The sequence below is a fragment of the Prionailurus viverrinus genome, unplaced genomic scaffold (assembly GCF_022837055.1).
Source record: "Prionailurus viverrinus isolate Anna unplaced genomic scaffold, UM_Priviv_1.0 scaffold_40, whole genome shotgun sequence".
Lineage (NCBI taxonomy): Eukaryota > Metazoa > Chordata > Mammalia > Carnivora > Felidae > Prionailurus > Prionailurus viverrinus.
Window position 1 is genome coordinate 2,300,518 of NW_025927608.1, and position 15,608 is coordinate 2,316,125.

The 15,608-nt window shown below is 62.5% G+C and overlaps 1 protein-coding gene across 4 annotated transcripts in view; it reads right to left on the bottom strand.

Moving 5' to 3' along the window:
- The window catches only part of IL16 (interleukin 16), a 94,281-nt gene that overhangs the window by 1,070 nt on the left and 77,603 nt on the right, over positions 1 to 15,608 (bottom strand). For 2 of the 4 annotated variants that reach the window (XM_047846635.1, XM_047846637.1), the window contains 7 exons: positions 15,128 to 15,606; positions 11,588 to 11,732; positions 8,345 to 9,440; positions 6,823 to 6,991; positions 4,199 to 4,300; positions 1,760 to 2,018; positions 1,419 to 1,541 (listed from right to left, as the gene is read on the bottom strand). In XM_047846635.1, coding sequence (XP_047702591.1) covers positions 1,419 to 1,541; positions 1,760 to 2,018; positions 4,199 to 4,300; positions 6,823 to 6,991; positions 8,345 to 9,440; positions 11,588 to 11,732; positions 15,128 to 15,606 — 2,373 coding nt within the window. The other 2 variants (XM_047846638.1, XM_047846636.1) reach the window with 2 other exon arrangements.

Below are 15,608 nucleotides of genomic sequence, written 5' to 3' on the forward strand. Positions count from 1 at the left end.
ATGACAATGATAAGTTGCTGAGATGTGCTGGGCCGTCGTGCACATCAGGTTCTGCGCTGACACCCCGCGAGCGTGTCAGTAGCCCCGTTGCGCACGCGAGGAAACCAAGAGTTCCGCAGCCCAGCCGAGCGTCAGAGCCGCTAGGTAGCGGGGTCTGGGTTTGAGCCCAGACTTTCTGGCCCCAGCGTCCGCATCTCCCGGGAGCTGGCCGGCCCGGCCCCGCGGACGCAGACGGGACGAGGGTAGAGAGCGGTCTCCCTCGGAAGCACGGCTCCCACTAGGATCCAGGTCTCTTGACTTTGAGCCACACGCTCAGCCCAAGTCGACCTCCAAAGGGTCTTTCCCAGAGGTGAAGTAAACACGGGTTCCTGGGGGAGCCCCCCCGCAGTGACCCTCGGTGCACCCCGGGGCCCAGCCGCCACTGCGGGGCTCCGTCTGACAAGCCCAGACACACCCCACACCTCCGTGCGGACGAGGAGCCTCGGGCCCCGGGGGGCAGCGGTCACTCAGCAGGTGAGAGGCAGAGCCGGGACTAGAACCCAGGTCTCCAGACTCCTGCCCAGGGCCCCACAACGCGGGGACTCCAGCTAGGAAAGCGGTGAAGACCCCGGGGGGTGGGGGAGGGGGTTCTGTGGAAGCTGCGGGCCATTCACGCTTTTCACAGGGAAACCCGAGAGACCCCCGCTCTAGTGCACCTCAACCCCGTGACGAACGAAATGTCGAAATTTTTAATAAAGGCAGAAGCTGACGGGACCAGGACTGAAGGGAGCCCAGGGAGGCCGAGTGTGTGCACGTAGAAAGTCAAGACTGTGTCCTCATTTTAAGCTCTGGTGCTTTGTTCATTATGGATTTTTTTAAAAATTAAAATTAATTTTAATTTTTTTAAAAACATCACATTGGGGGCGCCTGGGTGGCTCAGTCGGTGAAGCGTCCGACTTCGGCTCAGGTCACGATCTCACGGTTCGGGAGTTCGAGCCCCGGGTCGGGCTCTGTGCTGACGGCTCGGAGCCCGGAGCCTGCTTCGGATTCCGGGTCTCCCTCTCTCTCTGCCCCTCCCCCGCCCGCTCTCTGTCTCTGTCTCTCTCCCCAAAATAAATAAATTTTTAAAAATTAAAAACAACCATCACATCGATTACTGCGGGTTTCGGGGCCTCACCTTGGCCCGGGCCTGCCCCGCTAAGCCAGGCCCAGGGCTCAGTCACTGGCGAGGACCCAGGGAAACAGAAGTAGTTAGGGGACGCCCGAGCCAAGGAGAACAGGCAGCAACCGCAGAATCGAGTCCCTAAATGGCCTGCCTGCCTCCTAGAGGGCGTGGACTTGGAAACAGCCATGGCCCAGAAGGTGCTCAGAGGCCTTTGGGGGCCTGGCCCGCCACTCGCAGCCGGAGGGAACCCCCGAGAGCCAGACGCACAGCTCACCTTTGAAAATCCTGTTCACGGTGAGAGGCTTGTCCCCGAGCAGGGAGCCCTTGCCGCCTTCCAGGCTGAAGCCCAGCCCCGCGGACGTCTTCTCCAGCGTCACCGTGTGCACCGTGGCCTCCGCTGCAGGGGGAGCACGGGGACCGTGTTAGGGACGCCCTCCTCTCCAGGCCGCGCACGCCTGGGCGTCACGCGAGCCCCGCCAAGGCTGCCTGCCGCCCTCGCACGCGCACAGATAGACACAGACGCGTCTCCTGCAGCCCACGCGTTCTTAGGGCCGCACGTCACTGAGCAGCCCACGTGGCCAGGGGGCTTCCTCCCCCGGGCTGGGGGGCACTTACTGGAATCCCCAGAAACGTCGCTGGCCACAGAAGCCGAGTTTGTAGAATCTGTGGATGAGTTCAGGTCGGGCGCGGCCTCCAGAGCCGGCTTCCGTGTCACAATCACAGCTTGCCTGGGGTCCCGAGCTTGGCGGAGGATGGCCAGGGCGTCGTTGTGCGTGGCCCCTTTGAGGGACTTGCCGTTGATGGAGAGAACCTCGTTGCCCTTCTGGATAGTTCCTTCCTGGGAGGCCAGCCCGTTGGGGAACACTCTGTGCACCTGAAAAGCCACAGGAAGTCAAGACCCAGAAGTCCCCGGTGTCAGATCCAGACCCTTCCGGCAGGAAGGTCCCAACCGGTCAGTCAAGGCCTAGAGGCTGCTTAGGGGAAAGAAAATTAAAATAACCGTGTCTCAAACCAGGGCTGCCGGCTCAGGACCTCCTTCGGCGGCCACCCCGAGCAGAGATCACTCAGTGATGGCCAGCCTGGTCCTCAGAACCCCTCCTAACACAGCGTCCTAGACCACATCACCACAATCCCGTTCCACCTTTCCTTCCCTGCAGCATCGCCCCGACTGGTTTCCCTGAAGCCCCGATTCTGTGCCACGTTCATAGGCATCGTATCCGAAAAAACAAAACAGGTTTCCAAGGTCTGACAAAGTGAAGAACGCTGGAGAAAACAAAAGTTCTGAAAAACGTCTACACAGCTTAAGAAGGTACTGGAGACCTTGACGCCTCCGTAAGAACGGGCAGCGGGATGCAGCGACCCCCGACAGTGTTTCGGTACAGAATCCTCTTCTTCCGGGCAGAAATCCTCGGGCCTCCACCTTCTGCAGAATACGTTTTGGACAAACGCTCACCTGGGAGGTCTGGACATTCTCAGAGCTCCTCCCCCAGAAATGCTGATCCAGTTAAAAGGGACAAGCCAGTGAGCGCCCAGCATGGCCTTGGCCGTGGACGGTGCTCAGGGTTAGTTCTTTCAATCACTCGGGAAAGGTATACAAGTGTCCACACCTGGCCCGCATGCACCGCTTCCTCCTGGGGTCTGAGTGGCCGCAGCGTCTCAGGCTTGCCGGCCACACGGGGCGGGGAGACGTCGCGACTCGGCAAAGATCCCCAGTGCTATTCCCGCGGGCCGGCTCTCTCGTCTCTTCCAACAGACAATGGACTGCACAACCAGGGATCACGGTTCTCTGCTGTGTGCTCAGTGACAGAAATCGGGCCTCGGTGGTCCTGTGTGCTTTTGTGTGCGGTAGAGGGCCTGCTGGCCAAGAAGGAAGTCACCGTTCACACCCGGGCGACTCTGAGACGACCGGCAGGACCCGGCCGAGTCACCTGCCGGGAGGTGTGCCGTGTTTAATGCTGGCTGACGCTGAGCGGGGGGGTTCGTTTCCAGCCGGATGAGGAAGTGCACGCAAGTCCGCATAAAGACCACGCTGAGACGACACGGCCGTCAGGCAGGAGGGCGCTTGGCTTTGGGGCCACGGAGCAGCCAGAATAACGGGGTCAGAGGGAAGGGGCGCAGGTGATGCCGGCTGCCGTCTCGGGCTCTCCCCGAACAGGGGCGAGCCCCCAAGACCCGAAGCCTCGGGATGCAGCCGGGGCTGTGCTCTGCGGATCTTGCCCAGGAACCGCTCTTTCTCCTTTCCAGCATGGCCCCAATGCCCCAGCCAACCATCGTCGGCCTCTCTGGTGTCCAAGCCAACAACCCCCAACTCTCCAAGTGGGCACAACCAGGGAAGCAGCCTCCTTGACAGAACGCGCCTTCTTCCCAAGGCACCTTTCCATCCAGGTGAGGCCCCCCTGCCTCGTGGCCTGGGCTAGGTATCACGGCCAGGTCGTCAACCTCGAGCCCTGGCGGTGCGGCCTTCCAAAAAGGCCCCGGGGTCATAAATCATTCTCGTCTCGACGTTTAGTAGTTGGCACCTTGCTGGTCTACTCGCCCCACACGAGAGACGTCGGACAAGATTTGCTTCGAATTTCTGCTGTTGTTGTTGGCCTGAAATTCCCATAACGTGCAACGAACCATTTTGAAGCGTCCTATGCAGTGACATTTAGCGGGGTTGGAGGGTTTTTTGGGAAACGCTCCTCCAGACAGAACCTGCAACAATGCAGGCGTTAAACCTTGCGAGATTCCGATCCAGCAGTCCTGGGGGGGCCGAGACCCCTGTGATTTTCTTAAGGTGATTCCGAATCCTTTTGGCATGTTCACGTTGCCCGGGGTACACGGAGCCCTTCTTCGTTAAATTAAGGATCAAGAGGAAGGTAGGCTATGGGGCCACACAGGCGATCGTTACTATGCTTCCTGGGAAGGGTGGGTCCTGACAGCGCCCCTTCGGAACCCCACACGGTGGCCTGGTGCCAGGCACTCCTCCGGCCCCCTGTGTGAGCTGGCACGTGTTCTCCCTCTGGGGGCCACTGCCTCTGGCTCTCACGCACCCCCCAGCGTCGGGCCACTCACCGTGATCACCTTGTTTTCTAGATCTGCTCCTCCCGCCAGGCTGAACCCAAGGCCGGCCCCTTCCTCTTTGTGCAACACGGTGACGTGGATGCTGTCCAATTGCTGTGGAAGGAAACACATACGTTTAAAACGTCCGCCGCGCCAGCCTGAGCAGTTTAACCAGCGTGGGACCTCGGGCTGATTTGATCTCGAGCCCCATGGGGCTTGGCCACGTGCCAAGTGATGTCACCTCCTCAAACCTGTTCCATCATGTGGACAGAGAGGACTGTGCTTTCTGGAGTCCTAGGAAGCTTAGAAGAGAAAAAGTGTGTATGTCAGGTGCAGTTCCCGTCTCCTCCCCTGGCCGCCCCGCCCTCACCCACACCTGTTCCAACCCGGCCAGGCGCCACTAAGTCGGGGAAACCCAGCGTGTGGGGTGACGCAGCTCTACCACTGCAGCGTGGGGCGAGGCCGGCCCCTGGGACACTGGCAACCCCAGGGGTCACGGCTGTTCTGCAGGGAGCGCTTGCTCCTTCTCTCTTCCTGCTCCTCCTGGGGGTAGAGCAGCACAGGAAAGAGCCCAGCGGACTCCCGGCTGCAGCGCACGCGCACGCCCACGCACACACACGCGCCCACAAGAGCCCACGCGCACACACCCGCAAGAGCCCATACACATGCGCGCGCACAAGAGCCCACGCACACGCGCGTCCACGCACACGCACGCCGACGCACACACGCGCGCCCATAAGAACCCATATACACACGCACCCACGCACACACGCGCGCCCACAAGAGCCCACGCACACGCGCACCCCTGCACGCACACGCGCCCACAGGAGCCCACGTACACACGCGTGCCCACACACACGTGCGCCCCAAGAGCCCACCCACACACGCACGCCCACAAGAGCCCACGCACACACCCACAAGAGCCCATACACATGCGCGTGCACAAGAGCCCACGCACACGCGCGCCCACGCCCGCTGACGCACACACGCGCGCCCACAAGAGCCCATACACACGTGCACCCACGCACACACGCGCACCCACAAGAGCCCACACACGCGCGCGCCCACGCACACACGCGCGCCCCTAAGAGCCCGCGCACACACGCGCGCGCACACACACGTGCCCCCCCACAAGAGCCCACGCACACACGCGCGCCCACGCACACACGCACGCCCACGCACACACATGCTTCCGGCCTGCACGTGGGCTCACAGGAGCCAAAACAATCCTCCTGCGCTGTCTGGAATCAGAGAAGCTCCTTCTGGTCTTGACCCGAGGCCCCAAGCTGAAATGCATACTGGGGGCCGGGCAGACCGCTTACAGGAGCAAACTGTGCAGACGTGAGAGATTTAGGGGTGACGGGAACTGCCGAGGACCAGGCAGCACGTCCCCCCGCCCAAAGGAACCTGCTGCGTGGCCGCGTAGACCCAGCGCTACCCGACCGGTCCCTTTAAGCAAAGAGAGAAGCCGGACAACCAGGTATCAGTTCAGGTTTCAGAATATTCAGACTATGATGATTTATAACATCCCCACGCAGATCAACGAAAATACACCTGCGCTTGCACGTGGCTCCTGGCCCACGAGTTGGCCGTCGCTGTGAGGGAACGACCTCACGTGAAGAATTCACTCGCTCTGGCACCACCGGGGCACCTGTCGTGCAGCTGACTCTGTGACCCTTGGGTGTGGAGCCCCCAAGACCCAGAGGGATGAAGGGATCTCACCACCCACCTCCACCCCAGCACTGGCCCACATCTCCCCACTTTGACCCAAGTTATCAGGTTACTGGCCCTGTAAGGGGCCCTCGTCCGGCAGAAAAGCAAATGGTCTCCCGGTGACACCCTGCACAAGACAGCTCTCTGTGTTCTACACACTTTTCCCTGAGCTATTTCGTGTGAATAAAGCCCCGGGGGACCATGGTGCCAGGGTACTACGGGTGATGGGTGAGTCGTAGCCCAGGGCGTCTTGTGCGGCTCAGGCTAAGCCACACCCTTGACCTGGAGAATTCCGACTATGATGCCTCCCTAATCGTTGCAGAATCTTGGATGATTCTGGTGCGGAAAGCCTTTGCAGATCTGGGGCAACGCAGGAGGGGGCAAGCCCTTGAGCGCCTGAGCTGAGCGGACCTCAGCTCTGCCCGGCCACTTCCTCTCCACACATCTTGCGGTTGTGCTCAGAAGCCTAAGGGAAGTGGCACTTTCGCAATGACTTGAGTGACTTTGGGGGCGGGGCCTCACAAGCCCTGGAAGGAGCCCCCTCTCTCGGTGGGCAGGGGAGGTCTCCAGGGTCAGAGCTCAGAAATTCCCACGGCTTACAACAGCACGGTGCCCTGAAGCATCTCCTGGACCTGAACGCCAGGCCGGCAGGCCGTGGGATGTGCACGAGGCACAGAACTTGGGGGCAGAAAACCTCTGTGACCTTGAGCTGAGCTCACCTGGCTCCTTTATAAAATGGCTCAAAAGATGCAAGGAGCCAATGATCGCAAGCACTTTAGAAGCCACCAAGCTCCGTTCGAGTGGCGGGTCGAGTCTCGGGGGTCCAGTGAGGCCCTGTCCCGCCCCCACGGGCTCCGACCCCGCTCTGGCCGCGGCTCGGAGTACGGCCTTGGTCCCTGTGGGCGCTTGCAAAGAAAGCCTACCTTTAAGGTCGCTTCATCCAGAACCTTCACTTCCTCGATGAGCTTCTTTAATTCCTCGGCGCTCAGCAGAGAGATAACCGATTGGCCAGACTGAGGGGAGCAGTGGTCCCGGCTGTCGGCTTCCGTGGGCTCCCCGAGCCCCTCCGTGTACTCTCTCAGCTCTGAAAGGCTTTCGTACAGACACAGCGCGCGGGACGGATCAGAATATTGATGGGAGCTCACATTTAGCGCATGACCGCTCCGCAGCAGATACGGGGCTGAGCACTGATGTGCATGCTATTATTTGGCGCAAGAAATCCGAGCAGATGCCGGCACCCCTCCACGACAGCCGTGAGGAAACTGGGGCTCCCGGAGGGTCGACGCCTCGTCTGTGGTCACATGGCTACGGAATGCCCAGATCTGGGACTCACAATCGCAGACCGTGGTGCGTCTGACTCCAGAGTCGGTGTGTCCAAACCTCGGCACCTCCCCCCGGAGTGTAGGGGACGCTTTGGACAATCTGCCCCAATGCTGGCAGCCCCGGGGCCTAGAAACACCCTCCCCGCCCTCCGTGACAGCTGCCCTCAGCACCTGCGTGTCCACCATCGACACCTGCGTGACCCCCCTCGGCACCGAACGACCACAGACAGCGCCCACGCAGCCAGCATCTGGCCTTCCGTTTTCTTCGGAACTCGTTTTGATATTCGTAGCCGGGTTTTTCCAGCTACACCTCATATTTTGCAGGAAACTGTGGTTTCACTGACAGGAAACTACGGGTCCCTCTGGCTGGCAGATCTTTACCGCCAGCAGGGGGAGACGTCCCGCGGCAGTAAATTCTAACGGGGAGCCTCGGCGAGAGCTCCCGGCCGGGCACCCTCAACGTTACGGGGTACCTCCACAGCTGCCCGCTCTGGCTAGCGACCCGTGCGCCGGTCTGGCCGTCTAGACCCTGCTCTCAGTGTTTCCAGGGTCACCCCTGCTCCTTCCCAGGCTGTCTGCAGCGGCTGCCACACGAGACGTCAGGGTCAGCGGGTCCCAAGCGCTCCCGGGCGGTATCAGAATGAGAAGTAAAGCCGGGCAAACGCAGACTTGTTCTGATCCGGGACGGGACCGTGGGGAGACCCCCTCCTAATCTCAACTGAAGAGCGGACTGAGGGGGCCAGGGAGTCAGCGCCGGAGCCGGACTCCCCCGGCACCCGGTTCCGGGGGCCTGAACCCCCGTGCAGGGTGGGCCTGGATTCCTTCCGGGGCGGGGAGGGGGGCGGTCGTCACCTCCCGGCTCCAGTCTGGCCTTCCCGAGCAGGAGCATTCGCTTTCCAAACCTCCGTGGGCCGCCGGCGCCTCCCCCGACCCCACCCCCCCCCCCAGAACAGGTGCCGTGAGACTCCTCCTTCGCAGGGAACGTGTAACGCGCACGCACACGCGCAGAACGGCCCTTCGGTACCCCCGAGACCAAGTTCCAAGGACAAGTGCAGCTGCAAGAGAAAGGACGATGGGGAAGCAGAGAAGACGGGAGGGGGAGGCGGGCACCGGCCGTACTCACTTGAGGGAGAACCCCGTGTCCGAGGCAGGCGGTTCTGCAGCACTGCTCGCGGCCGGGGCGTCGCTGGCCGACGGCGCGGGACAGCCCCCGTCCGTGGGGGTGCAGGCAGCCTGGCCCCAGGAGACAGAGGACGGGAGGCACAGCAAGGACTTCATGACAGCCGACGACACCCGGCTACTGATGGAGTAGAGCTGACTGGTCTTCTCGCCCGGCGGCTTCACCTCGCAGGACTGGGTCCTGGACAGCGGGAAGCTTCGTGCCCGCTGGCCGGGCACCTTGACCACCGGGCCTCGGGGTTCCTCCGCGTGTGTCGGCAGCAGCCTCAGGAGAGGGTCGGGGTCGGGGAGGGGGGCTTTCTGGCTGGACTGCCGTCCCGGGAGAGGGGACCCCGACGCGCCCGGGTCCCCGGGCTCGGGGTGGGTGGGGGGGCCCTGCGGCACCTGCTCTCGCTCTGGCTGCTGCTGCTGCTCGGAGGTGGGGGCGGCCCCTCGCCCCGAGAGGCCAGAAAGCCCACCTCCCTCTCGCTCCCCCGGGGGCCGTGCTGCCTCCCCGACGGAGGCCTCGAGGCTCGTTCTCTGGGCTCCTCTGCTGGGCAGCTGACAGGAGCCGAAGGTCTCAAAAGAGCTGATTCTCTGCCTGATGGAGGAGAAGGCCCGCGTGGGCGGCCCCGGGGGGCGCTCCCTGGAAGCAGGTGCCGGCTGGGCGGGGGAGGCCAGGTCGGGCGGCCGCCTCGGGTCTGCGGCACGCGTCCTCAGACTCTTCAAGCTGTGGCGGAACCAGGCCGGCTTGGGGGCCACGGGAGGACCCTTCTTCACGGTGCCGCTGTCCACCGACTTGCAGACCTTGGGGGCAGCCCCGGTGGCGCCCGGCTCCGGCGGGGTCCCGTCTGGGCGGCCCTGCACCCTGTCTTCTTCGCCCAGACTGGCACCGGGCTGCAGCGGCCTGTGGCCGTGGCCGTCACTCATGATGGGGCTGAACAGGTTCTTGATGCAGTCGGAAATTCTCACCCAGGGCTCTTCGGCCGCGATGTCGAGGCTATAGTCCATCCGGGCCTGCCTCTTGAGGAGCGGGTGTTTCACCGGGGACGTTGGGACCCCTGCAGCGCGGAAACATTGCCCCTGAGTTCTAGTCTCAGAGCGAGACGCCAAGGAGGCCTCGGGGGCTGGGGGGGACGGTGAGTACCCACGCTGGGCCCTGGGGGGTAAGCCCCCACTAGCAACCCCTGCAGAACCAGAGTTAGCTTCTCAGCATTTCAGGGCCGGACACGTTTGCAGGGCGCCTCTGGGCCTCTGTCTGGCATCTCACAACTGAGGAACCCAGCATTCGGGAGGGTAAGGGACCGCCTGCTGGCCCAGCCAGGGCGAGACCCCAACCGCTGGTTCCTTGTGCCCTTTCTGTGGCTCCAAGCAGCCCTCCAGCAAGCGGTCACAAATGGAAAAGCCAAAGCAATTTGCCTACCTTCCCAGCTTTTCAGCCCCAGCTCACGGATTGGTGGCCGTATCCGGTTTGGACCGCCCGCCTCGTTAAGAAGCAGCGAGGACAGGCCTTCAGAGGAGGCACACCCGGCCACCTTGGTTCTCCGCCCCCCTCGCCGGTCAGCGTCTTACATATTTGCGCATCCCTTCTGGAAGGCTGGGGACGCTCTCTTACCCAGGGACAGAGGGAGGCCGGCCTCCGAGCCCCACACAGCAACAAGGCCAAGTGGACGGGTGACCCTTCCGTGGCCCCCAGGCCCGCCCTTTCCCTGGTTAAGAGGCTGTGACTCTGGATTTGCGCTCTGGGGGGTGGTGGGTGAGGGGTGACACGGCCCAGGGTGAGGAGGACTGACCCTTGCTCTCCCCTCGTCCCAGTGCCCGGCTTCAACGAAAACAGACCGTGAGAGCATTAGTTGAGCCCCAAAGATACCAGAGGCGCCCCGCACAGTCGGGAAGACGTGCGTGGTTACTGCCGACTTCAGGGCTCTGCCGAGGGGGCCCGGCCCTCCCCACCCGGTTCTGGTTCTGCATTTGAAAGTCGCTCTGCTGCAAAGGGCTGTCAGAGGCTCCGTGGTCAGAGCGTCCGCCCGCAAGCCCTCTGCACGCTGGGGTGAGGCTCTCTTGCAGGCAGAGCACCGAGGCGTTCCCTACCGTGTTCCTCTATCGGGGTGACTAAGGGATGGCGGAGTGCAGGGGGAGCCGGCAGCCGTGGGGCACCTGCTCCGGGTGAGATGGGCCAGACGTTTCCACCCATAACGCCCCCCGACCCTCCAGGAGCCCATTCGTGTACTTTTCACGTAGTGCTTCTCAGACAGGGAAGCCATCTGTGTGGCTTGTAGCCTACAGATTTGTTTCTCTGCCACTACCGGGGGCTCCTTGGTGGCAGGAGCCGGTCAGCCCCCTCTCTCTGTCCCCCAGCCCCTCCCTCCGTCCAGCACCTGGCACTGAGCCGCACGATGCCAGCGTGCAATGCACATCTTGCTGATGAGTGGTTGCAGCTCAGAAAAGCAAAGAGGGCTGTCCGGAGGGGCAGAGCCGGGTGTCCCACGGGAGTCTTCCTGACCCCAGGTCCTGTGCCCGATCTAGCAGGCTGCACAGGCCACCACACACACAGCCCACGTCTCAGCAATGGCAGGGCCGCCACGCGAGCACAGCCACCCCCACGGGCACAGCGCCCGCCAGCACGAGCCATGCTGCCCTCAGCCAGGATGGCTGGACGCTGTGTGTGACAGCCGGTCACCGTCTGTCCCCCAGCTGACTGCCCACTGCATCATCAGCCTGACCACGAGCTCCCCAGACCGGCAGTGACCCCCTTCCTGCCGCCCGGGCGCCCAGGGCTCCTGCCTGCTCGTCAGCCTGAGTGCAGCTGCTGTGTCCCTGCTCAGGGTCAGAACCTTATGTTTCTGGGGTCAGAACCCCCCCTCCCAGGGTCAAAACCACCCTTCCCCGGGGTCAGAACCCCTATCCTCGGGGTCAGAACCCTACATCCCGGGGGTCAGAACCCTCATCCTTGGGGTCGGAAGCCCCTCCCCAGGGTCAGAACCCTACATCCCCAGGATCAGAACCCCCCCTTCCCAGGGTCAGAACCACCCCTCCCCAGGGTCAGAACCCTACATCCCCGGGGTCAGAACCCTACATCCCCAGGGTCAGAACCCCCTGTCCCTGTTGTCAGAACCTCCAACCTCAGGCCAAACCCACAATCTTACCTCATTCCCCGGACCTTTGCCCGAGAGGTCCTTCCTTCCAGAAGACCGAAACGAAAGCCTACCTGGGCTGGCTCCTCTCCTCCCCGGCTCGGCCTCCGAGGATGGGCCCGCCACGGGCCCCTGGCAGCAGGCGAGGGCGCGGGGGGCTCTCCCCGCCGTGTCTTCCTGCCCTGGCGGCCGAGGCGCTGGCGGCAGCCGGCTGGCTTCCTGTAGCGTAAACAGGAAGTGAGGCCACGTGGAGACGTGGCCTCCAACCGTCAGAATGCAAGGTGCACCCGGGCTGGAGAGCCCCCCAAGGTGCTCCCACCATAGGCTCCCTGACGCCCTGGGCCACCCGCGTCGTCGGAGGCCCACCTCCAGGGCACACCCCTCCTTACGGACCGTGAAGCCCCCCGGCCCCCGGGACAGGGACAAGAAGCAGGGGTGTGGAAGGAGCCTGGCCCCGCCGCATTTGCCCCTGCAGCCAGCCGGGCCACGGCCCCGGGAGGGGAGGGCGCGGGGGGCCACCAGTCTTAGGACAAAATAGGAGTCGATCGCCTTCTGCACCATTAGCGCAGTGATGTTTCGTAGGCGCGTTGGGAGGACGGCGGAGCCTGGGGACCCGAGCCATCGCCTGCCCCTGCAGCACCTGCCCTGGCCCCGCGTCCGCCCAGGCAGACGTGTTGTCCCCACTGAGCCCAACGCGGTCCCGGGCTCCCTCATGAAACAGCCTCGGGACGAGGCGGACGGGGCCCCACGTGCCCGTCTACCACCTGCCCGGAGTTTGCCTGTCCGCGCGGCACCAACGAAATGCTCCTCGGGCCCAGAGGAAGTAGAGAGCTGAAGGAGGCTTCCCAGAGAACTGCTTTCTGTCTGGTTCTCGAACAAAGAGTGAGAATTTTCCAGGCAGAGAAACAGAACAAGAGTGCTCCAGAGAGCTGGACACCCGCGGGGAGAGCAACAGCAAGATGCCAGCCGCGACAAGGACAAGAGAGGGGTCACCAGGGCGATGCCGTGGCCGCCTCTGTGTCCTTTCGGTCCCGAGTCAGGCGAATGGCCAGCTGGCTATTGGACAAGGCCACAGGCTTCCTCCCGGGACAAAGCACGGAACAAACGCATCGCTTGGGACTAAAACAGAAACGGCAAACGTCTGGGGCCCGAGACTAACACCTACGTGGGCAATGAACGGTCTTCAAGAACGTGAGGGCTACCAGAGTGAGAAGTGTGTTCGCAAAGCATCGCCCCCGCCCAAGGTCCCGGTCAGAGAACGGAGCTCAGGGAGAGACCAACCAACCCTGGAGTCAGTGCGCTCCTTGAACTAGACCTTTGAAGGAGCAAGGCTTGGCCATGGCGTTCAAAGCTTTACGTACTAGGCGGGTGGCTAGAACTTAGCTTTGCTCCTCTGGGGGCTCCTCAAGGTGACACTTGTCCCCGTCCACAAGCTGCTGACAGTGTTACAGGCTGACACTCAGGTACCGAGCCCAGTACTCAGAGCAGACACAGACCTCGTCTGTTGTTTTCATTGTCCCTTCTGTGAGGGAGGTGCTTTTTTATTTCTTTTTTCTTTTTTTTTTTTTAACGTTTATTTATTTTTGAGACAGAGAGAGACAGAGCATGAACGGGGGAGGGGCAGAGAGAAAGGGAGACACAGAATCGGAAGCAGGCTCCAGGCTCCGAGCCATCAGCCCAGAGCCCGACGCGGGGCTCGAACTCACGGACCGCGAGATCGTGACCTGAGCTGAAGTCGGACGCTTAACCGACTGAGCCACCCAGGCGCCCCTATTTATTTTTTCTTAAATGGCCCCTGAATTCAGTTCAGTTTTACTCATGTTTTCCTCCAAGGGGTCTTCCCTAGCACGGTGCTCGGCAGGCGAGGGAGAGAGAGGGGAAGGGAGGAGAAAAGTGTGGGCTTACAGGGGAGACGGGGGGCGGGGATTTCAGTGATGGTTTGAGCTCATTAGATAGGAGAGAATTTTTGGTCTCCCCGAGGTCATTTTGGTTGTGGAAGTTAAGTCCCCGTGAGTTACAGGACGGGTGAGGTTTGGGGGTCGTCCTGGGGAGGAAGGACTGCAGGGGGGCGGGGGGGGGAGAAAAGGACAGACAGATATTGTACACTGGGGCCACGGAGGGACACATCCAGTGAGAAGTCCCCAGAAACCGTCAAGGGAACTTGAAGAGTGACATCCAGCTTTGCATCCTGGTTTTGCCATTTCTCTGCGCCCTGCCCCTGTCCTGGCAAAGCCGCCCCCCCCCCTTTTCTCCAGGAACAAAGCAAAGAGCCTGGCTCCTCAGCCTGTCTGTCCCTCATCCGCCCTTCTGGACCCACAGGGAAATGCGACATTTGCCTACGGGGGGGCGGGGCGGGGGGGACCGGACCCACCTGGACAAGCCCACCAGGTGTGGCTAGGGCAGCCACATCCTGCAGCTCTCCGCGGGACCGTGCTTCCTCCTTCCGTCCCTGTCACCCTCCCTCTCAGAACCTTCCTCCCCCACCTGCCCACCCCACCGCTCCGGGGGAGGGGCCTTCCCTTCCCGGAGTCTGTCATCAGCCCCAGTCACAGACGGGCGGAGGAGTGTCCCGGGGCCCCACGCCCACCTGCCCGGCCAAGGCGGGGATGTGACAGGCAGCGTAGCCGGGGGTCGACCCACTGGCGGTGGGAGCTTGCGCTCAGTCTACTCTTTTCGTGGTTGGGACCCTCCCCTCTGGGTGGGGTAGGGCTGAACTGGGGCGAGGCACCCTCAGTGCTCAAGGGAGGAGAAAAGTGTGGGCTTACAGGGGAGACGGGGGGCGGGGATTTCAGTGATGGTTTGAGCTCATTAGATAGGAGAGAATTGGTCTCCCGGTGCTCGACGGTGCTCCAGGCGGTCGGCCCGCCTTCCCCTACGGGGCGGCGAGGGGCAGAGGAAGGAAACTGAGGTCCTGAACAGATGTGATGGAGGGACAATCACAGCGATGACGCTCGTGCACCTGAGGTTTGCTAGGTGGCTCCGTTTAATGGGCACCACAGCCCTCGCCGGGAGCCGCTATACAGCCCCAGCGGACAGCTAAGGAAACTGAGGCTCTGAGAGCTTGGGATCCCCCCCCCCAAGCCGCACCTACGAGGAAGTGGGTGGACAGAGCTGATTGGGAAAGAAGCCCGAAACAGTTTCTCGCCATCACATGGGTCGACTCGCTAATGACGCCAGCTAGCTCTTGGCCACTTCAAGCCTCACGGTAGGCCAATCTCCCAGCAAAAGCACCACGCCTGAAGAAGCGTGTGCGAAACACCCCCTGCCCGCCCGGCACGGAACGGCCTTCTGGGGGCGCTGCTGGACTCCATCGTAAATTCCAGTATATTTTGGAAGGGAGCCCGGAGGCCAGCAGCAGGAACGGGGCTTCAGTTCTGGGCCTGGCAATCCTCGAGTCCTTGCACAGGCAGCCCTAGGCTTGAGCTGAGCCCCTTCTGTCTGACGGAGCAGGAGAAACCTTCCCTCCCCACGGCCACCACTGCTGCTTGGTGCTCGCTCGGGAACCACCGTGCAAAAAAGCGAAATTGAAACAACCAACAACAACCACAAAACCAACCGCTCCTCCCGGCTCTGGCGCTCGAGAGAACATTCGACCCGTCCGGCCCCTGTCTCACCTGGCCACACGCCGGCAAAGTGGGCCCAGAAGGGCATGGGGAGTTCTCTCTCTCTTCCAGACTCTTCTGAGGGTCGCTGTCACTTTTAAAGTATTTTCTGGGCGGAGGCTTGGGCTTGGAGGTCGTGGGTTTTCTCACCAAAATCTCGAAGGATTTCTTCAGTCTCAGCGGTGGGTGGCTGTGCGGGAACCCAGGGCGGGGCGGGCTCTCCTGGGGCGGCCGGGACGGAGCCACGGGAAGCGTCCCCGGCTCCTGCACTGGGGACAGGCTCGGGCTGGGCGTGTGGACTTCCGGGTCGGAAGGCTGCTGCTCGCTGCCGCTGACGGGGCTTCCCCCGGGGGACCCGGACACATAGCTGCTGTCGCTGCTGGAACGGATCATGACCTTCTGAGCCCTGCGATTAGGGGCTGCTGAGTTCCTCTCTCTCTCCTTCTCCAAGGTCGGCCGCCCATGCCAGCTGCTCTCCAGCCTCGGGACACCT